General features: G+C 33.2%; 2 protein-coding genes across 2 annotated transcripts; both read left to right on the top strand.

Moving 5' to 3' along the window:
- Nucleotides 1-2386: 2386 nt before the first annotated feature.
- LOTGIDRAFT_231828 (hypothetical protein) lies at nucleotides 2387-11487 on the top strand (the record flags this gene model as incomplete). Its single annotated transcript, XM_009054953.1, has 6 exons — nucleotides 2387-2654; nucleotides 3214-3296; nucleotides 4202-5335; nucleotides 5597-5721; nucleotides 8582-8711; nucleotides 10084-11487. The coding sequence occupies 6 exons, from the start codon at nucleotides 2387-2389 to the stop codon at nucleotides 11404-11406; spliced, it is 3063 nt and encodes a 1020-aa protein (XP_009053201.1). The 3' UTR covers nucleotides 11407-11487.
- A 562-nt stretch (nucleotides 11488-12049) lies between these two features.
- Nucleotides 12050-22003, top strand: LOTGIDRAFT_188248 (hypothetical protein; the record flags this gene model as incomplete). Its single annotated transcript, XM_009054952.1, has 7 exons — nucleotides 12050-12891; nucleotides 17863-18147; nucleotides 19013-19170; nucleotides 19581-19779; nucleotides 20136-20246; nucleotides 21005-21106; nucleotides 21854-22003. Coding segments are annotated over exons 2-7 (948 nt in total), but the record flags the coding sequence as incomplete, so codon positions are not given.
- Nucleotides 22004-22527: the final 524 nt, after the last annotated feature.

The following is a 22527-nucleotide window of genomic DNA, read 5'->3' as shown; positions in this document are numbered from 1 at the left end:
GCTTCTTCCTCCTCCCCTTTCGTAGAGCCATCGATCTGAAACTTGGCAGAGAGGTACTTATATGTGTCATGAATATTCACAGCAAATTTCAGATAATTTTGACGCTTCCTTCCATCTTAAATTTATTTTAAAATTGTTGAACTTACTCAAATTTTTCCCGATAATGGCGAAATGGCAGGGGGACGTAACTACTTTGTTTAATCGTATTTGCTTTGCCAAATCATTCAGTTCCAAGTTATTTCAACCAAATTGTCAACTTTTCACAGCGGTTTAACGGCTGTAACCGCAATCATTTTTATGTTGTGCTCTCAAATTTATCATAGCTCTTTGCCGTTTGAGGCTTAGGTATAGATTTGAAAATTTGCAATGCGATAACAGAGTAATGCATTCTGATTCCTCACAACATTTTTCAGACCGAAGCAATGTTAAATCAATCGTCAAGTCTATGTATTTCACTATGCAAAATACAGTTCAATATGGTTGTGCAGCCGGGTAGTAGATGAGAAATACCACAAAAGACTTCCTGCTAGTACGTTACAGTTGCTGCAGTGTAGTGACTGAGTTAGATTAGAGGACTTTTTAGAGAAGACACATGCCGGCTGGAGATAAAAAAAAAAAAAGAAACACGTTGTCATTGCAATTGTCTATTTAATTAAGCCGAATCGACACTACAGTGTTATCAATACTTACCATGGAGAAAAAATTCATGAAACAGAAGTAAAATACTCAATAAATGATGGAAAGCGTTTTAGTGAATCAATAAATTAGTTCCGTCTCGCTTCCACTTTCTTGTGCATTGTGGTTCGAGTTCCGCTTCCGGTAATTCGGAAACATACGGAGTATTATCTTTTTTTCAATAATGCCTCATGCAGGGGTTTTGAAAGAGATAATTGAAAGCAATCTTCGATTGTCCAACACTTTCTTTAAAACTAGTTTATGAATTGTGTTTGATCTAACGAATAAATAAATAAATTTAATATTTATTTTTCGAAATAAACAAGTAGAAGAGATTGATAACGCGATTATCCAGTCCCAGTTAATCTGATGAGTCCTGTAAATTAAAACCGACCGGCTTTCCTGTGAGTTTGGGTTATAGAAATAACTAACTTTCTGAACGCAATTATAGATTTTCATTGATGATAAAATTATTTAAAAGAATGATTCTCAGTCAAAATTCTTAAAATCTAGTACGAAACATCTGCCTCTCGTCTTCTGACGTCTGTTAATGTTACATATCATCAGAACTAAGCAGGTACGAAGTAGAACTAAAATTCAAAATCTGTTACTCACTACACAAACTATATGAACTCAAATATTGACTCGGTTGGATGGTTGTCAATAGCTTATCTTTAATCTTCATAACTTACTGTATCATCGCTTTTCAGAATACAAAATTTTACTTTATGTTCAGTATAAATTTGATATTGTCCTGATATGAGGCAAAAATACAATAATTGGCATGGCTGTGTTAAATACAAGTATTACAGTGGTGTAACCTATTTTCGTGGATAAAAGGATTCAACACCGAATTTCGTCAAAGTTAACAAAACGAAAAACAAATTTTATGTCTTAGATGTTTCCTCAGATATTCTACAAAATAATACAAATTGGTTTCTTTCGATTTTCTTAATGAATCCTTCACTTTGACCCATATTTCATGAGCAATCAACTCGGGAACGGCGGCAGAATGCGTCACCTATTTTCGTGTACAATGTTTGATCTATAAATAAGTCTAGATAAACACGTTGTATGGATACCGGGTGGTATAATTAACTTCTCTTAGTATTTATCTTTAATATCAATTCATTATAACTAGTGACAATTCATTCAAAAAACCACGATTTAAAAAAAAAATATTGACTGACAAAATAAGATACGTAGCGTGATTTATTGCTAAAAGTCACTGAAACAACATAAGAATATGGTCCACTTTGTGTTCCATAGAAATTTTCTGCTGACACGGAATCCGCTAGTTGATCACGTGACTTCATTCGTTGGACTATATTCTAGCAGACGACATTTGGAATTCCGATTACCGCTCGGGATTATAATGAAATTCGGCCGATAAAAAATGGTGACGTTTGGTAATAAGTGAAATCCGCCATTTTGTATTTTTCAAAGTATACATTAATACATTTTACCTTGCTTGCAACTACTGGATTCATTCTACTAGCTGATATTGTACAGAAAACCCATGTTTATTAAAACAAACTAAATTGTTAATTATTTCCGAAAATCCACGAATAATAGGTTTCCACGAAATTAGGTTACTCGACTGTATACCTATAATTTCTTCTGAATTATCCAGAACTCATCTATTTAGTTTCAGAAATAGAATAAAATGATGGATTTTATGGATTATGGACTAAATCCAGTCTTTGAAACAATGCCTCATGGACAGGGAAGTGGTTTCATGAGATCAAGAGGGAACAGAAGAGGAAGAGGACAAACTAGAGGTGGAGTAGTCAACAGAGGCAGGGGGGAATATCAAGGACAAAGCAGAAATTATCTACAGAATGGACATCAAGGAGGAATTCAAAAACAGGGTGGATACCTTGGAAGAGGTGGAAATCAGATGCGAGGAGGAAGGGGAGGCAATCCTATAAGAGGAGGTCAGACAAGAGGAAGAAGTTATGGAATGACAAGAGTTGGAGGTCAGAGGGGGGGTAGAGGAGGATTTAATAGTAGGTTGAAATCTTTCATGTAATAGTCAAAATTCATTTGTTTGCAAACCTTCTATTTGGAAAGAGAAAAATAAATTCTGTTGTTCTTAGACATGTAAAAACTATTTTCCATGATAAGGAAATGAGTTCATATTCAGATGTGTTATCCAAAAGAAATTATTTGTGTGGTTTAACAAGGCTAAGACTACTGTAATTCTATTCCATCATAATTTTAGTCTAATTACTAGTATTCATGACCACCTGTACAACATTGAGCAGGTGGTGGACTGGTGGTGATATCTTTTGATATACTTTTATTCACCAAAATCTATTTATCTATTATGACATTCTTGTCAATCTAAAAGAAAATCATGTATAAGATTATTGTGTATGCAGAAATGTGTCATGATATTATCTCCTGTGATGCATACTTAAATGCAAAAGGTTGTGAAATTTGTGACAATTTGGAAGTTAAACCTTTTTTAAGCTCCTTGAGTTTACATGTATACTAGACTGTGTATCTATTAATTTCAATATTTTATTCTTGTAGATAGCAACAATTCTTTTAGATTCAATTTACAAAACTTCATGAAAGTGGTTAAAAATAATACAACAGAAACAAATGATATCATGGTAAAGTATTAGTTCTTGAAATATAAATTATCAATTGCATAATGGTCATATGTGCTGCCATCTTCACAATGACCAGGTGTAACCAACTGTGTCTAATACCTTGAAATCATTTGTCACTTTCTTTCTATCACTTAAGGCTGTTATTTGATTGGATTGTACACCAGAGAATCAAAGACTGTAAAAAGAACAAAACAGCCAAATCATTTTAAATAGCCTTGTTGAAGGTCTGTGTTCAGTGGCATGTAACTTCTGTGTTACAAAAAAAGTTCATCATGTCAAGGTATTGGACTGAGTTTATAATACCTTGACATTGTGAAAATGATGTACTGTATTTGTGTGATAGGTTAGTGTCAAGAATCTACCTTATCTTGGTTCGTGCGTAAAGCATATGAATTATTTTTAACTCTTTCCTTGTGAAAATGCACAAAACTGGCTTCTCCTCATGTTCCTTTTTGATCCCCCTCGTTGCTCTATTGCCCTTTTTCCAAATTTTGATTCTGTCTGATTTAATGTGCTATCATTTAAAGGGATAAGTGTGCCATTTTGAGTCTTGAAAATATGTAAATACTAGAAATGTACGAAAATTGCATAATTCCTTACAAAATATTTCAAACTAAGAGTTTCACTCACTAGTAATATATATGTCTTTTCTATATATCACAGAGTATATTAATATGACAGGTCGTCATTTTACCATTCAAACGCAGATTATTCAGCTGTTAACACAATTACTTATTGGCTTTGCTAAAAAATTCCCGTTTCTGAGACTAAAGTATGATTGGTCATAAAGAATGGCTCACCTGTCCCTTTAAGCTATTTGATGTTTTGATATTGGCTGTATATTGATTAATGTATAGACTGACTAAATAATATCAAGGTCCATGTTTCCTATTTTATCGTTTCAGTTGATTAGTAACACCCTCTATGGTGGTAATTATGGATTCAAAGATAGGTTTGAATGTGAACCTGCACAAAAGAAAACAAATGTACAGACTTTTGAAGGTGTCCTCTACTTTGGTGACCAGTTCATTACCAGACATGTTGATGTGAACAAGAAAAGAATCAAATCTGGGTGCTATTCTAAAGCTGTAGGAATTCTCTCAACCTTTACAGTGGATCAGATTTTAAATTTAAAAGACACAGGGAATGGTGAGCCTGTAATAAAACAAGAGGCAGATACCAGCCAAGTGACAAAACCTGTAGCAGAAAGCACAATTCAGTTATTCAATAAATTGAAGGATACTCTTTCATCTCAACTTGGACTAGAGTTACATGTTATAAGTCGATTAGAACAAGCTGGTGCCATGGTAAAATCTCCTCTATTGTATGTGGAAGGTTCAGCTAAAGATCCTGAAGATAAGAAGCCAATATTTGAAGGCTCCTTGTATTTTGATGATGTGCATGTTGCAATCGCTCGAAATATTAACAAAAAATTGACAAAACTCTCATGTTATGAAATGGCTTTTGACCACCTTTTGAAATTTGATTCACATACATTATCTCAAGGACTGACAGAAGAACAGTTATCCAGCATCATCACAGGAGATGTTGGTATTCTGACAAAATTCTATGGTGAAAACTTAGATGTTCATCAACTTCGTTTGTTTATGGAAGAACTTGCTAAGCCAGAAAACAAGCCATTTTCAGCTCATTTTGATATACTAGCATTGGAGGAATTGAAAACCAGTCCATCACTGTTGTTTCGAAAGCCTCCTGGTAAAAAAACTGACCAAGTTATCTGTGAGCTGTACCTTTGTAATATTTTGATCAGCAGTGGTCAGGGAGCAACTCATTTGGCTGCCAAACGATCTGCATATGAGTATGCTGAAATGTTTTTCAACATGTCTACTCCTGAATCTATCTTGCGTGAAAACAGACGGCTAACTTCTGAAGACAAAAAAGCACCTGATGTCATTGAGTATTGTGTGGTGTCTGTAAACACCAGAGCGCAGTCAAACATACTGAAATTGAAAAGCAGCACCTGGACAAATTTTCCTGATGAATGTCAGAATCTTTCTGTTAAAGATTTGGTTATTATGGTGAGTAGGTGATTTTTCTTGATTTCCTGCTTACGTTTAGTATGACGTCTGGCTGAAAATTGGAATGGTGAAAATCAATAATATCAGTGTCCCTGATACACATTAAAGGTTTAGAAAGTCTCTTTACAATCCTTATAAGGGTCTCAAGAGTTATTGTTCAATATTGATATTCGAATGACAGTACAGGTTTGAACAGTCAAAGAAATGATGAAATTCTCTTCCGTGATAATGTATAAAACCCCTTACATTTAAATTTGACAGGAACAAGAAAGATGGAATACTGATAGAATACGGACACAAGCATTTGGTATTTTGTCGCTTAGCTGCAACACTAATGGTTTATTATTGGAGTGGGATTTTGAGAGGCTATCTAATAATGTATTTGAGTAAGTAGTGAGTTGTGGGTATTCCCCACTGATTTAAGTCCAGGGCTTTTTGGGCCAATTGCAAGAATCATTAGAATGTCGAATATAATAATTATAGAATTTCCAAAGTTGATTGGTAAAAATTCTCATTTAACTTGGTGTTAATTTAAGAGGGTCCGTATATTGATTTAGTGGAAAATTCTTCATTGAATTACACTCAGTCCATTTTTGATTTGATAGTGTTATAACATAATCAAGTAAAAAATACAAGTCTATGATATCCCGTCTTCACAAGTCAAGCTATTACAAACTACATATACCTTGATTGCAATTGCAACTATTCTTATATCACGGAATGCAGTATTTCAATTGGATTGTACTCCAGAAAATACTGCCAATCAGAGCTCTCGACAGAAAGACTGTTACATTATGGCTTTGTGTTTATTTACTTTCTGTCGAAGCCTCTAATTAAATATATTCTCTAGCATACAATCCAATCAAATCCCTTCATTTACAAACTGCCATGATAGTTAGATAATAAATCTTGATTTAAGCAAAGTAGAGCTGTAAAGCTGCACAATGGAAGTGATCATTCATTCATCAAATGGAGTGAGCTTAAGTTTGTTACAAATACCAAACTTCAATTTAAACTATTGGAATCAGTCCAACCTCATACAAACTGAAAATTTATGTTTTGTTGAGGATCTATTTTTTTTTTGAATGATACTTTTACAATTAATACTTGATATAATATATAATTGGTAAATATATTTATTTCTAGGTTTAATATATTATGGAAACGACTGGTGACAGAGTTTTTTAATTTCCCTTTTGTGATATTTTAGGACTGATGATTTTGAGCTTTGATTTTGTTGGAGATGATTTATTCATTTTCTTTATTTTTAAGTAGGAGCAATTAGTAACATACATCTGACATTCCATCTCATCATACTATTATCTCATTAATGTCTTTGAATCCCTCCCCACCCCCTTTAACGTGTTATTTGAGACTGAAAAAGATGTTTAGCTAGAAGCAAAAACTTGTAATGTTCATGGGAGGGCCACTATTGATCCAGAACGATCACTCATAACTTTAACACAACATTATTTCACTGTAGTGATACCCCCTCTGTTATCACCTCCTTAAAATCAGAGTTGATTAAGCTATGTAATGATACTTTCAGATGATGTTCATGATGTCATTAAGACTATTTCTTCATTTGAAATCGCATTCCTTTCAATGGGTTATGAGCATCACATTCGATGATTCTAAAAATGAGGCATGAATAAGTTCCATCAGATTGAAGGCGGTCGAGTATTTTCTTTCTTTCTTTTTAGGTTTTTTTCCCTTGCATTCCATACCTTTTGAGTCAAATCACAATTGAACTCACTAAGTTTTTGTATTTGAACTTGTCAAATCATTTAAGCAATTTGACTTGTTTGTAAATTAAGCTTTATAAATCAAACGTATAACATTCAATGTATGTCCATTTGATTTATAAAAGTTCTAATCCAAGGCTATGTTCAGATCATTATCTTGTTCAAATAATGTTAATTTTATCAGATATCAATGGTTACAGCGAGTCACGTGTATCGTATTAAAAATAATTCAAAAATTAAAAGAACGAAAAGAAAAAATATATGTAAAGCATTATTTTTCACTTAAAGATGAAAAATTTATGTTTGCATTATTGCATAAAGATGTTGTTTTCACGTCTTTGTCAGTAACCTCTCTGCTGACTTATACATCATTTTAATTGTATTATTACCTGTTTCATGCTGAAACATTTAGCACTCAAAGCAATATCATTATGTTTGTCATGAAACTTGACTTAACAGTCCAGTTTTGTGTCGTAAGGTAATGTGCTCAGCCACAGCCCCTACTGGGATTTTTATGTGGTTGAAGCATTCCACCATGGTTTGGGGAAATATCAACTGTGATCTGAACATAGTCCATGTGTCATCTTCACAATGTCAAGGTATTATGAACTTCGTCTTATACCTTGACTGCTAGTCTGCAATAGCCACATTAGTGGATTTGATTTGATCGGGTTATACGCAAGCAAATATAATAAATCATAGACCTTGACAGAAAGACAGTAAACATGGCTTATTGTTGAGGACCCTGATTGGCTGTATTTGCTAAGGTACAGTTCTACCAAATCGCAGCACTTACAAACTTCCCTCAGAAGAGAAAAAGTGGCAATTGCAGTCAAAGTATAAGAGGAAGTTTGTAATAATAATAGCTTAACATTGTGAAGATGTTGTTGTGTAAGCCTACCATATTCTGTGTATTGGATTATAAAATTTATGCAATAGACAGTTTAATTAGATTTATTTTATTTCAGGCTTTTAATAACTTAATATTTTTTTATGATTGTTCCAAACAGCCTTATAAGTTAACATTTTTTATCGCAAAGTTTTTTGAGTTTTCTTAGTATATTTATAAGAAAATCTCATTCTTTCAATCATTCTGAAAATTATTACATGAAATTTAATTCATGCATTTTGGTTATTCTTTGTGCAATAACCAGTTTAATTTTCCACAATGAACAAAAATAATTTTAAACAATTAAAAAGATATACTTGTCTAATTTTGGCCGTTAGAGCTCAAAACCAGTGGAGACATCGTTATTTATATTCATACTGAACATTTAACAACAAGTTAAATAGTTTGACTTGTTTTTAAGTCAGTGAAACGTTCTTTACTATCCGAGGTGTCTGAAAATGTTTTAACTTTGGATTTTTTTCTCTTGTGAGCCCATTGCAGAACCTGGTAAAATCTAAATTAGATTTTAACAGGTAGAAATCAGGCTATCAAATGCTTTGTATTGATGGCCTGTATAGAAAGGTTTCACTGTGATAGTATGCTTTATTGTAGGTGCGTAATTTTAATTCAAGGAGAAAAGTTAGCTACTGTCCGAACTGCTGCTACAAATAAGAATGCAGCTAAAAGTATAGCAGCTGCCCACATTCTGTTTAATTTATATGAAACCTGTCCAGTTGTTGAAGTAAGTTATCATCTTGAATATAAAGATACACTACAATTAGGAAGACCAAAAAATTGAAACATTTTAACTAGGCCATCTCCTGACATCTTTTCACAAAAAATTAGCTTCATATTTTAAAACACTTTGAAATAGCAGCATTTTAAAAATTCCTTGTCAAAAATATCAATGCCAAAAATAATTTTGTAATTTACTATGATTTAATTTCGTCTTTATTTGAATAACTGGGCTATGTGACGGTCATTTTCTGTACAAACTGCTCATTGATGCTCTTTCCATGCCAGAATTACCTTCAGGATTTCGTCAAGCTGTATTTCATTCCATTAGTCCTTATATCTGTCCTTCATTTCTTGTTTCTAGAAGAAATTTTATTATCCAATGTAAACTTTCTCAACTTGAGGGTCCTGCATACTGCTATCTTTTGGATTGAAATCGGGACATGGGTGAGGGTTAGTTATTCATCATTTTATATATGATACCTCAGGTTTCTTAATCCACAGGCATTCTTGGAAAAAGTGATCATCGGCAGTTTGTGCTCACCATTGACTATTTGCCATTATTAGCTAGAAATATGACCATGATAAATTTTGCCATTGAAAGTTTTGACAAGGAATTATAAAAATGCTGCTATTTTAAAGTGTTTCAAAATATAAAGCTAACTTTTTGTAAAGAGATGTCTTATATATATCTATAGTTTAGATTTTAAAATATTATTATCTTAGCTTTGATACTTAATTTGATACTTTATGAGTAATCCTGAAATGAAAAGTGCTATCATTTTTTTTATACTTTTATAAACCCAGTTTAACATTTTAAATTTTACGTCCATTCTTAGAGGTAGTATTCCTCTAAAGATTTATAGCTCTCTAAATACCTGCTTTCCATACTACTGTAAAGAATTAAAAGTGTTTTCCTATTGTCTATAAATGAAAATACTGTAGAATCTTAGAGATACTTCACTTCCATTGATGTTATTGACATTCTCACAATTAGTAATGTCTTATATTAGAGACAGTTACAGTGTTAACTGCACATCAAAAAGTAAATTATACCTTTTAGTGATCTTGTTAAGGTACCAAAGGTTGAATTTTCATTCTGAAAAGTGAGACCACTGTTTTCATAAATAGTGGAAAGTTAAATTAATGGCCTAAATGTTTTTGAAAAAAGGATATGAAGAATGGGACACCAGCTGGGTAGTCTGAAGGTTCAATCACATCACAGGTCGAGATAATACCTTAAGTAATACCTCGACAGTAGGAAATCAAAAAAAGAGTAGGCTAATGCTGCTGTCCTGACAAAATTTCCCTTATTGCACACTGCATGACATTAACCCATAAGGTCTATTTCATTTTTCAACTGGATTGATATTTTTCAGATGTTAACTTGTGATCCTAATCCAAGAGTTATAACATTAGATGAAGTTAAAGCTGAAGGTGAAAGATTGAAATCTTCTGGTCTGTATGTGGAAGATCTACAATATAAAGGCAAAGATCAAGAAGATGAAGTCGGTGGCAATCCACCACTTCAAACTACGAAACCAATACCTGACAAATACCAAGTCTTTGCTTTCAAGTCTATTGTTAACGCTTTTTTTTTGGGTGGTAACCTCAGGGACATTCAGTTAGAGGCCAATTTTCCACATGATATCATCTCTTTTTCCAAACTACTAGCAGACAAATTTATTCATTATAGAAATCATGAAGATTTTTCAACTATTCACAAGAACTATCATCCCAAAAAGCTTTTTGAATTGCTTATGAAAGAAAATGGTTCCAGTGGTCGTTACAAACTTGTTCCTCAGAACCAGGTTCCAACTCAGAGTGATCTGAAGATTGAAATGGCATCTAGTCAAAGAGTCCTGAATGCAGCTCTACAACAGAAAAAAGTTTCGGAGTTGAAGAAAGCATCTTCCAACCAATCCAATCCCCAAAAAAGAAAGATGGCACCACCAGCAAACAACTTTGGTCCAAGTTCACAAAAGAAGCAAAGAGGAGTTCAGCATAACTTTGGATTGAAGAGACCTGGCTTCCTACAAACCAAACGAGGAGGTATTCAAAGTGGAGGTGTGCAGAGACCACAGCAAAATTTCATAAACCAACAACAAAGAGTACAGCAGGAAAATTTCCAAAGTAATCAGCAGTATTTCCAAAACCAACCAACTACTTTTCTTCCTAAAAGCAGTCTTAGAAGTAGAGGTAATTCTACCCCAAAAAGACCAGGCCTTCAGAAAACCAGAGATCAACCACAAAGGGGTAGGGCAGGTGGTATTAGACCACCAGCTTTTTTAAATCACAAGAAATTACTCAATGATTATTTGGCTAAGTCTGAACCAAATGAGATATATGGTGATGAAACATACGATCACCAAAATAGTTTTGTGCAACAACCACATGAGAATTATTACGATTTCACATCAGATTGTCCCACATTGACACCTATGCGTGTCACGCCGGTTGGAAGTGTCACACGGGGTGGGAGTCGAGGTCGTGGTGGTGTTGTAAGAGGTCAAACAATACTAATACAGAATAGAGGTCCTGGGTATGAAGAAGCTTTGTATGGAGAAGGTTATGGGTATAACAAGGCCTTCGAAGGGGATTATTATAACGATTCTTTTACAACCGGAAGTGGAGGTATTATCCAATCATTTGATTACGGGCACCAGTCAGTCAGTGGGTTTGAAGAACCTATGATGTATTAAAGATTCAGAATATTATTTCCATTTTAGTGCATTTAGTTAGTAAGTAAATTATTATGTAATAAATAGCTTTTTAATCAAGAATCTTTAATTTTTTTTAGCTATTTCAGGTTTTGTTCAAAAATTAGACTCAATTTTAGAATCAATAGAATGGTTTCATTCAATATAATTAAGTTTTGTATTTTATTTGCATCAATACAGCATTTGAGACACTTGTTTATGAGCTCTTGTCAATGTGTTCAATACAATATATTGATATATCATCATGCTCTTAATGATATAACCTTGTTCTATATAATATTATACAAAATCACCATTCTCTAAATGATACAACCCTGCTCTAAAATATATCATCTTGTTCAATATATAATATTATACAAAATCACCATGCTCTAAATGATATCACCATAATCTAAATATTATCACCATGATCTAAATGATATCACCTTGTTCTAAATGATCTGGATCATTAGACCACCAAACGATTATTAATATTATTAAATTACCTATAAATGGTGTCACATTGTTCAGTGTGATATTACATGGTGGTGTCGCATTGCTCCATGTGTTATCACTTGGTAAGCTTCAAATGATGTCATATTGTTCTTCATGAAACTTGGTATGAATGTTTGTATAGTCAAGTTCGAAAATAGTAATAATCGGATGAATTGTTTCAGAGTTATTGCCCTTAATGACTTAGTAAAACCGCGTCAAATTTGGCTTGTAGGCAGATTAAGACTACAGTTTGTATCTGATTTTTGGTGAAACTTGTCATGCATGTATATTGATGAGATATCAGTCAAATCTGAAATTGATAATAATCGGATGATTAATTTCAGAGTTATTGCCCTTGACTTAGTAAAAACGCTTCAAATTTCAATTGTAGACACGATAAAAACTAGGTATGCATGTATATAATGATGAGATCTCGGTCAAGATCGAAATTGGCAATAATTGGATGAACGGTTAGAGTGTTATAGCGTCAAATTTGGCTTCAGTTTCAGAGTTATTGGCCTTGTATGTACAGCGATGACTAGGCCTTTTTATTCAAGCAAATCTTATCAACTCGCTTTGGCAGCCGAGTTTCATCACGTGGTACAAGTCAACTCTCCTTAAATAAACGCTAGGTTTGGTGTAGCAATGGCAGTCCAAGCTGACTTAGTAATTAAGGCATACTGCAAATACAAAATTACACTTGCTGTATTAATGAGACAGAAAAGTTTTATTCCTGGTTCCAGCTTGTTAAGTAACCAACCAAGAAAGCCAGCTTACTCCAGAATTTAAACCCCACGAGCCTTTTACATTAAATACTCTTGCCATTCTGTTTGTTTAGATAAGTTGGTCTGGTATCGAGTTGCCTGCCCTTTCAAATACACAGATTATTGAACAGTAGACTGTTTATTTTTGGATTGAACACAGTTAAATCTGCCAATGGAATAATTTCTTCTACCGATGATTCTCTTTGCTGTAATACAAATTCAAACGCTGGTAAAAAAATATTATTTTTGTCCTCATTCCTATCCTATTAGAACAAATTCTAGAAATGTACTTGATAGCATTGTTTCCCGCCATCTTGAATCTAAATTGAATCGTACCAAAGGGCTATGTGCCACGATTTGGTCAATTTGGGTACGCGCTTTGGCAAATCGCTATTATAAGTGTACATTGTACTCAAATCGTTGTAGGCGCTTCGCGTAAATAAATGCACACTTTGATAAGTGTGTATGCGAGTTGCTTAAATAAATGTTTGAATTTGATGATAATATTATGAACTGTTTCAGGTATTTGCCTTTACTTATAGATGATATTAATATTTTTTGAAAATTCATTATTTAGCTACTAAAGATAATATTATAATTTCTTACAGCCAGTAGTGGGCGTATGTTATCTTGCCTGGCAAGCTATCTTTACCTAGATTTGGTATTACTAAATCTTATTACATAAGACAATATAGTTATTGTGGTATCACTTATAGGTCTATGTATACATGATATCACTAGATTCTATATGACAATGTATTTGTTCTATATGGTAGCACAGTACAGGAAATAATTTACACATGTACTACCACAGACTAAGGACAAAGCCCAATACATTTTATGCCATTTTATACATTTTTTGAGCAAATTTAGACAGGTGTTTGTGATATTTGGCAATTTGAAATATTTTATCTCTTGGATTTAAGAAGGTTTAATGTTTTGTTCTTTTTTAAATATCTATGATGTAACATGCACTTAAGTTAAAATAAAGATCGACAAGCTTAATAAATATGGAGAATCATGTTTTGGGGTTTTCTTTAATTTGAGATTCCGTGTGCATTAGCAGCATTTTCGGGTACATTATAATATAAGTGACCTACATTTCTACATAGCATTGACAAATACCCATCCATGGCTAAACTGCTAAACTAAAACATGTCTGAAACCCATTCGTCACTGGTGTCCAGTGGGGAGTACGGTGCGGGATTATCAATAGGCCTACAGTCGAAAATAGATGAGACGAATCGTGTCCAGACCGGAGTGGTGGTCACTTCTTCTGTTTCCGTTTTTACACCGCATCGGACATTGTCTATTCGCAGCTTTTGGCGCACACACACGTATACTTCTAATTAAAAGCCGATTTGATTTCAAAGGCCCATCGTATATATATATATATAATATACAATGTTCTGAGTATAATAGGCCTATTATTATTGCACAAATATAGTTTAGGTCGGCGTGGTCTAATGGATACTTCGTTTGTAATGGTATCAAAACTGACTTGAAATTAGTTCAAATGGGTTCGATTCCCATAAAGTCCATGGACGCTATCTGGCCTTTTTACAAATTCGTCCTCTTCATGTAATGGAGAGGGCCAGAATCGTATATTGTATATACTAGTTAGAAATCTTAATCAGCGTCAAATAATATAATTATTTTGTGTAATTTATATAGTATACATATAAATACACATAAATATGCCAGCCATGATAAATATATAATCTCTGTCATCCAGACACGTATAATAAGTCTTGGACTCTAGTAATAGTAATTCAACGAAATTCAACCTTTAACAACATTTTCCAAAATCTCGACGCTCGTTGAAAACTGTGCTTTAATGCCACACCCAGTCACAAAATTGAAATTCATTTGGCAGTCAATTTTCGTATGTGGGTTAGTAGAAGCTTGTAGGCGTTTTCAACCAGTCGATAGGCATTATTTGATGTAGTCTTGATTACAAATACGAGTTTGGTCCCTTAAACTGTTAGTGGAGTTGGACTCACTCCAATAATTCATTTGCCATAATGTTAAAACAGGAATTTCAACCTTCTACAACTTTTTCCAGAAATCTCGTTGAAAGCTTTCCAATATGTCGAATGAAAGCCTGACCAATCCTTAATGTCTCCTAAAAAATTCAATACAGTGGTGTAACCTATTTTCGTGGATATAAGGATTCAACACCGAATTTCGTCAAAGTTAAAAAAACGAAAAAAAAATTTATGTCTTAGATGTTTCCTCAGATATTCTACAAAATAATACAAATTGGTTTCTTTCGATTTTCTTTATGAATCTTTCACTCTGACCCATATTTCATGAGCAACCAACTCGGCAACGGCGGCAAAATGCGTCACCCATTTTCGTGTACAATGTTTGATCTATAAATAAATCTAGAAAAACACGTTGTATGGATACAGGGTGGTATAATTAACTTCTCTTAGTATTTATCTTTAATATCAATTCACTATAACTAGTGACAATTCCTTCAAAGAACCACGATTTTAAAAAAAAATAGTGACTGACAAAATAAGATACGTAGCGTGTTTTATTGCTAAAAGTCAATGAAACAACATAAGAATATGGTCCACTTTGTGTTCCATAGAAATTTTCTGCTGACACGGAATCCGCTAGTTGATCACGTGACTTCATTCGTTGGGATATATTCTAGCAGACGACACATGGAATTCCGATTACCGCTTGGGATTATAAGGAAATTCGGCCGATAAAAAATTGTGACGTTTGGTAATAAGTGAAAATAAATGAAAATTTTGAGCTACTAAAATTGAAAGTAGACTATTACTGGTTATACTCATCCGTTAGAGTATGGCAGTTCACAAAACGACTATTTTAGAATTAGCCTTCCGCCTTTAGGTCTCTCATCATCACACCAAAAATTAAAAATAATGCAACTCCAAATCTAAACTAAAAATTACCCAGAAATAGGCATGCAAAAACCCAAAAAGGGAGAGAGAAAGAAGATTTCTAGAATAAAATCATTTGCATATAATCCAGTTTCAACAGTGGTTAGTTTGTAAAGAGTTATATATATCCCTTCTTGTGTGGGTTATTTTAGCACGTATGGAAGGGGAATCTTAGTTGAAGGAAGTCTAAAGTTTTTATATGTGTATCGGGGGCATCACTTTGCACCATGTCAATTTTCAGTCAGACATCTGTGGATCTTGCAATTCTACTAAAACTAAGCGTTTTATGACAATCGCATCGCAACATCTGCTAATGACAGGACCTAAACCTAGTATTGGAGGTGAAAATGGACTATTGTTATTTCGAGCATGATTTGAATCAGAAAATGTGAAGAAAAATATCTTAGAGCTGGAAAAGAAATATTGTTTCGTTTCATTTTTAATGTTTTAACTAATTTTGATTCCATAAAATTGAATCAACGTCATCAAAAATTCCGCCAAATTGACTACTTTTGTATGAAAAGCTTTGTATTATATTTATGCAATAGCCTACCCATTTTAGCTCATTTTTTTTTCATTTCCGGTAGTAGTGGTAGGCTTTTGAAACCCACCCCGACTACAGTTGGAAGGGTTTCGACTTGATATAACTAAAATAGGACAACGGAGCCTTTCTTTCTTTGATAATAGAAAATTACACGAAAATCGCCATAAAAAAATGTCTGTTAGGCCCATCAAGAATGTTAATAATAAATACCAATATGTAGCCAATACTCTGTTACTTTGCCATTTTGTCTATACTATAGGTCCATTGCTTGCTACGCTAGATTTCATAGGCCAAGTAGAACTCTTTTTGACCTACGCAAATAACTTTAACACCGTTTAACTGAGAAGTGGTTTAGATTCTGTTTTTATTCCCTTCTTCAGGACATTTTAAGAAACAAATAAATGGAGGCTCTAATCGCAGGACAAATGTGGTGAACAATTTATGTAGGCCTGTACATGGCAAGGCCTTTTCATTAAGGACAATCACACCACCATTGTTGATAATAATCTTTGACTTGTAATGTGGACGGTATCATTGATTTTTATGACCTCCTATAAAAATCCTTTCTTTCTGTGAAATTTAGCATAAATATAGCAATTGTACATAAATATTAAAAATTTATAAGGTCTTAATGTAGGCCGACTAGTGTTTCTAAATAATACTACGTATTTTAGAGACAGACCACCAAGAAGATAAATATGTAATTTTGTATTACTTGATTTAGACCTTTGAAAACAGTAAATTTTGTAAAGTATTAGATTATTATGGAATAAGATGTGCCTTACAACAACTTGACATTATGTATTTGTGTACATATTAGATAAATGTCCATCAGGCAGGTATTTTTACTTAAACTACGTCACCATCTTTATAAAATTTGTTCAGCCCAGGACGTCATTGGTTGAGCCAATGAAATGTATGTCTTTTGATTGGCTGAAATGTTCAATAATTCTAAATAGCTCCACGCTTGAATATTTTAACTTAGATTAGAGACAACAATTAGTGATTTATTCTGTTGAAAAAAAGGATGGTATGGAGCTGACCTCATAACATACAAGAAAATTGTCAGTCTTTGTAATAAAAACCTCAAGGAAGAAGAATATTTCAATGCAACCAAATTGGTTGCGCTATTTCAAGATATACTCTTAGTTGGTCTTCTGACTCTCTGCTGACGGCATTGAGAGACAGGATAGTTTTAATTATGAAAGGTAGTTTGACAGGTTGTGTGGGCAAGTTTATTCACTTAAACATTGTTAATTTCATGTTAGTAATATAGCCTATTACAAAATCTCAAACTTGGTCAATAAGAGTAGCCTATATAATATCCATCGGTGTCATAAATATATTTTTCAGCAGAATCCCTCTGATAAATCCTTGAAACTCTCATCATTAATCCTTAAGGGACAAATTTCAGGTAGAGATCACATTTGATAAAATTTTATGTCATACTACTCGTGAGTTGTATTATACAGTACATAACACAACGTTTCAACAATTTACATTGTGTTCATCAGGTGAAAATGATAATTGTGTTCCATTATTTAATCAAATACTAATTAAAAGTGCTTAAAAACATTTATGTGGTTTTTTTTTCAATAATTAGGCCAATTCGGTTGTATGGATTAATGAGATTTTACAGGGATTCTGTATTATAGTTGTGACACCAGGTATGAATATAAAAAAGGAGTACTTTTCTTAGGCCAAATGACCAAATTTTAAATTTGATGGTGTTTTTTAGAAGTGGTATTCCTTGAATAACCTACATATATAAAGATTAGCTGGCCTATAGATATAAATGAGGTCAGTTTATAAGAAGACATCAGTAATTATATTCAACAAGATAGTGACAACCAACTACCATCTACCTGTACTGTCCATTAACCATCTGCAATATTCTAAGATGGCAACTGTTAAAGTAAATCCAAGAATTGGTGTATGTCAATTTACAGCTACCAGCAACAAGGAAGAGAATTTTTCAACATGTAAGAGTCTTATTGAAAAATCAGCTGCTCTTGGAGCAAAGGTTGGTATTAAATGATTAAAAACATGGTGAAACTAATTCTATTACATTATTTTAAAGATACAAATTAATTGTTTTTGTCACTGATATAATATCAACAATCATTTTTTTTATTAAAGGGATTGTATAGAGGGTTTCTCAAAATTGTATGTAATGTGTATTGCACCATTCCAATTTTCAGTCCGACATCAAATATTTGTTTGATGACGTCACTAATCGAAAATATGCTTTATTACACAAGGCCCTTAAAGTGATGATTAATGATGTCATCAAACAATTAGTTCTAGTGATCAGCGTCCCCGTTACATATACAAAATTGGATTAACCTTCATTTCATATCTGTGTTCTATCTATTAATGACCTACCTGGTTAATGAAATATTCACAGATAGTCTGCTTAAAGGGGCAGTATGCAAAATTTATAAACATTGCAAATAATACATGAATATTTTGAAAAATATGTTATTTACATCTAGGTATACTCTTGATCAAACTGAATTTGTTTTAAAATGGGTGATTAAAAACTGAGAGTCCAATTATTAATTAAGCAGTTTAGTTTAGTTTTGGTGTTTTAGTTAAAACGCTCAGAATAAGTAGGAGATGATTTTGGCTTTTATTTTGCCAAAAACTTTTTTCATTAGTGTTCCAACAAGAACCAAAACACATAGCTAAGTTAAAATGGTTACATAAACCTTTTAGCTGGTTTTAGGGTTCAAGAATTAAGGACAAGAGACTTTTTGTTAAAACATTCGAAATAAGTTAAGAGACACCTTCCTCAAAATTTTGGTGTAAAGTTTTCATAAATTCGAAAAAAACAAAATTTACGACTTACTAAAAAAAATGTATGAATGCTGTATTAATTGTTTCAGGTGATCTTTCTACCAGAAGCCTGTGACTATATTGCTGAAACTATACAATCATCAGTTGATATGGCTGAAAGTCTGGATGGTCCTATTTTAACACAGTTTAAACAGTTGGCACAGTCTAATAATGTTTGGTTGTCTGCAGGATTTCATATCAAATCAAAGTATGTTCATTTTCTTATTTATCTAATGAAAGGCCATGGTTTTTCATTATCAGAGGGTTTTATGGAGGTCTTGAATATATGTAAATAAATAGTCTACAGAAGTACTAGAACAGCACAGAAAATTTCAGCATCCTTCAAATTTAACTCAAACTAGGAATTTCACTTTCCATTCTGTATATTGTATCTTTTGTATGTATGTCTTAAGTAAAACAGTGTTTAAAGAGACAGGTTCACTTGCCATACGGTTGAAAGTTTAAATGAAGATTGACTTTTCTTGAGACTCTACAACAAACCTTTCTTCTGAAGACTAATTACATATATTCAAGACCCAAATCAACTTCTAAAAATTTATAACCAATGACGTTTGAAAAAAGAAGAATTAAGTTAAGGTTCAGTTTGTTTTATTTCAGAAGTGATGAAAATAGAGTATATAACAGTCATGTAATGATAAACAGTGAAGGTGTCATCACAGCAGTGTATAATAAAGCTCATTTATTTGATCTAGATATAAAGAATACAGTTAAATTAACAGAGAGTAGTTTTACTATACCAGGTTCTCACATTATAGAACCTATTCAAACACCAGTTGGTCGACTTGGTTTAGCTACAGTATCCTTTGATAGATGGTTTCTTTGACCAAATAAACCTAATGTTGTCCAATGATAACCTTTAAGAACTAATACCTTGTAATGGTGTTATGAGGCACATTTCAAAAATATTAGATATACAATATGTTTTCCTGTGTGAGAGTTCAATATAATACCAATCAAATGCCAAAATGTTAAACACACATTTAAGAAGTGGCGTCTTCTATGACAGAGGAGAACTGTGGGTAGCCATATTGTTTGCAATATTTCTGTCAAGGGCTCTTATTGGCTGCATTTTCTTGCATACAACTGCACATTGCATTTCCAGAAAAATACATCTTGTTTGGTGTACTACGTCCATTTCCTTACATAATGTAGTGTTATGATTTGAGATTCCCTGATATGGCCATTACTTTACGTCAGCAAGGAGCAGAGATTTTAACATATCCATCTGTATTTACACAAACTACTGGACTAGCCCATTGGGAGGTAAATCATCACTAGAGTACTATATTAGTAGTAATCTTTGTTATAGAGCAGTCACCAGTAATACAGGCCCATAATAGATATAATAAATTGCCAAAAAGTATATGTCCACCACACAACAGATAATGTCAGTGCAGCTTTTGTTTAAAGATAAAACTTATCAAAAGGAGTTCTTTTTATTTTTGCCATCTGTTTGACCAATCGTACTTAAGTGTCAGAAACAGGATTTATTAACTAAGCTAATCTGTATCAGTATTCATATTCAAATCCATGTGTGTCCAGAATTATCCATGTTTGAAAGTTAAAATGATGACTCTTTTCTTAAGACCCCTCCATATATAGAACAGAGATCTAGTTTGAAGTATATTCAAAGGGATATGAGCTTTTTCTGCAGCACTAGTAGTTTTGAAAACTATTTACATATATTTAAGACCCAAATAAACACATGAAAATGGCAAACCATGGCCTTTAGATATACTTTTCACCTTTGTTTCTGGTCTGATAGCCGTGAAATACCAACAATTTAAGCTTGTAAACACTAAATGTTCAACACCAACAATTATTATTTTATTGACTACAAAATGTTTGAGATTTTAGATGGAAACACATTAAATGACACAATTTTTGTCAGATTTGGATGAAACTGATGGAACTGTTCATTACTATTTTACCGATCATACAGTCTTATAAACAGTGTCGTGATACATCTGGTAAATATATTCCAGTACAGTATAATGATAATTATTATTGTTTCTCTTCAGCCACTATTACGAAGTAGAGCTATTGAAAACCAGTGTTATGTGGTAGCAGCAGCACAAATAGGAAAACATAACAATAAAAGAACCTCATACGGCCATTCTATGGTAAGAATTGGATTTGTTGTCATGTTGGCATTTTTATACGCCCACATGAAATGGGGGACGTATATTGCTGTCACCCATATCCGTCGGTCCGTCCGTCAGTCGGTCCATCCACAATTGCTCGTAAACACTCTACAAGACACAATTCTTGACGGATTTTAACGAAACTTGGCATGAGTGTTCGTAATCACCCAAGGATGAACCCTATTGAAAATCAGAATAATCGAAAATGCGTTCAATTTTTGGCTCGTTAACACTTTTAAAGGCACAATTCTTGAAGGATTTTGACGAAACTTGGTGTGAGTGTTTTTAATCACCCAAGGATGAACCCTATTGAAAATCAGAAGAATCGAAAAATATTTAGTATGAGTTATTGCCCTTGTTCTTGAAAACGCGTTTAATTTTTAGCTTATAAACACTCTAGAAGGGACAATTCTTGATGGATTTTGACGAAACTTGGTTATATTATTCAGTCCTGCGCTGAAGATTTTCCTTCTAGGGTTTTGCTGAGCTAAAAATTTAACACGTTTTCAAAAACAAGGGAAATAACTCATACTCAATATTATTCAGTATCGCCCTTAAGAGTTCAAAAGAAGTGTATGACAGAAGGTTGGATATTTCATAATGGTGATTGTTACTATACTGCTAAATATTTTTATTCAAAATCAAAGCTGCCAGTGGGCGTATATTACCTTGCCTGGCAAGCTATCTTTAAAAATACAGTTTCAAAAACAGATCTAATTTTTGTAGGTTGTTGACCCATGGGGAACTGTTATAGCTCAGTGTAAAGATGGAACAGATGTATGCCTAGCTGAAATAGATCATGAATATTTATATAAAATACGTCAAGATATGCCAGTTCAATCACATAAACGTACAGATTTATATTCACCTATTAATACATTTATAACTGGTAGGGTACTTCATATAACTTTGTTATCATGGATACAGTGACAAGCCCTGGCCAGTCATTTACCTGGCAAAGGTCAACATCAACTTTGAGATTTTTTACCCGTCAGTGATGCAGGTTGGGGGGGTGACATGGAAAAAATGTCTAGTCAATTGAATGGAATAACCGAGGCCTCATGTCATACTGGGAAGGTTAATCCTGCTTTTCCTGACAAAATGTTTTTTATTACACACAGTGTTTCCCATCTTAATTAGCCTTTAAGTGCAGAAGAGTATGAAGTAAAACTCCATTTCAATTCATTTAACAATTTATAGGATAATTTCATCTTCATCAATTCGTACTCTATCCGATTTAAATATGGTTACTTTACTCAAGCTTGATATGAAAACATTGATAAAGAAGCATGGTTACAAATCCAATCAATCAAAATGATGTTCTGTTATATATCAGCCACCATTTTGAGGATATAAGCTTACATTATTGGATTGTGTTCAGCACTAACAATGCGTTTAAG

The sequence above is a fragment of the Lottia gigantea genome (genome assembly GCF_000327385.1).
Source record: "Lottia gigantea unplaced genomic scaffold LOTGIsca_23, whole genome shotgun sequence".
Taxonomy (NCBI): Eukaryota; Metazoa; Mollusca; class Gastropoda; family Lottiidae; genus Lottia; species Lottia gigantea.
Note: the sequence above shows the minus strand (reverse complement) of the source record. Positions and strands in the feature narration are given on the sequence as shown.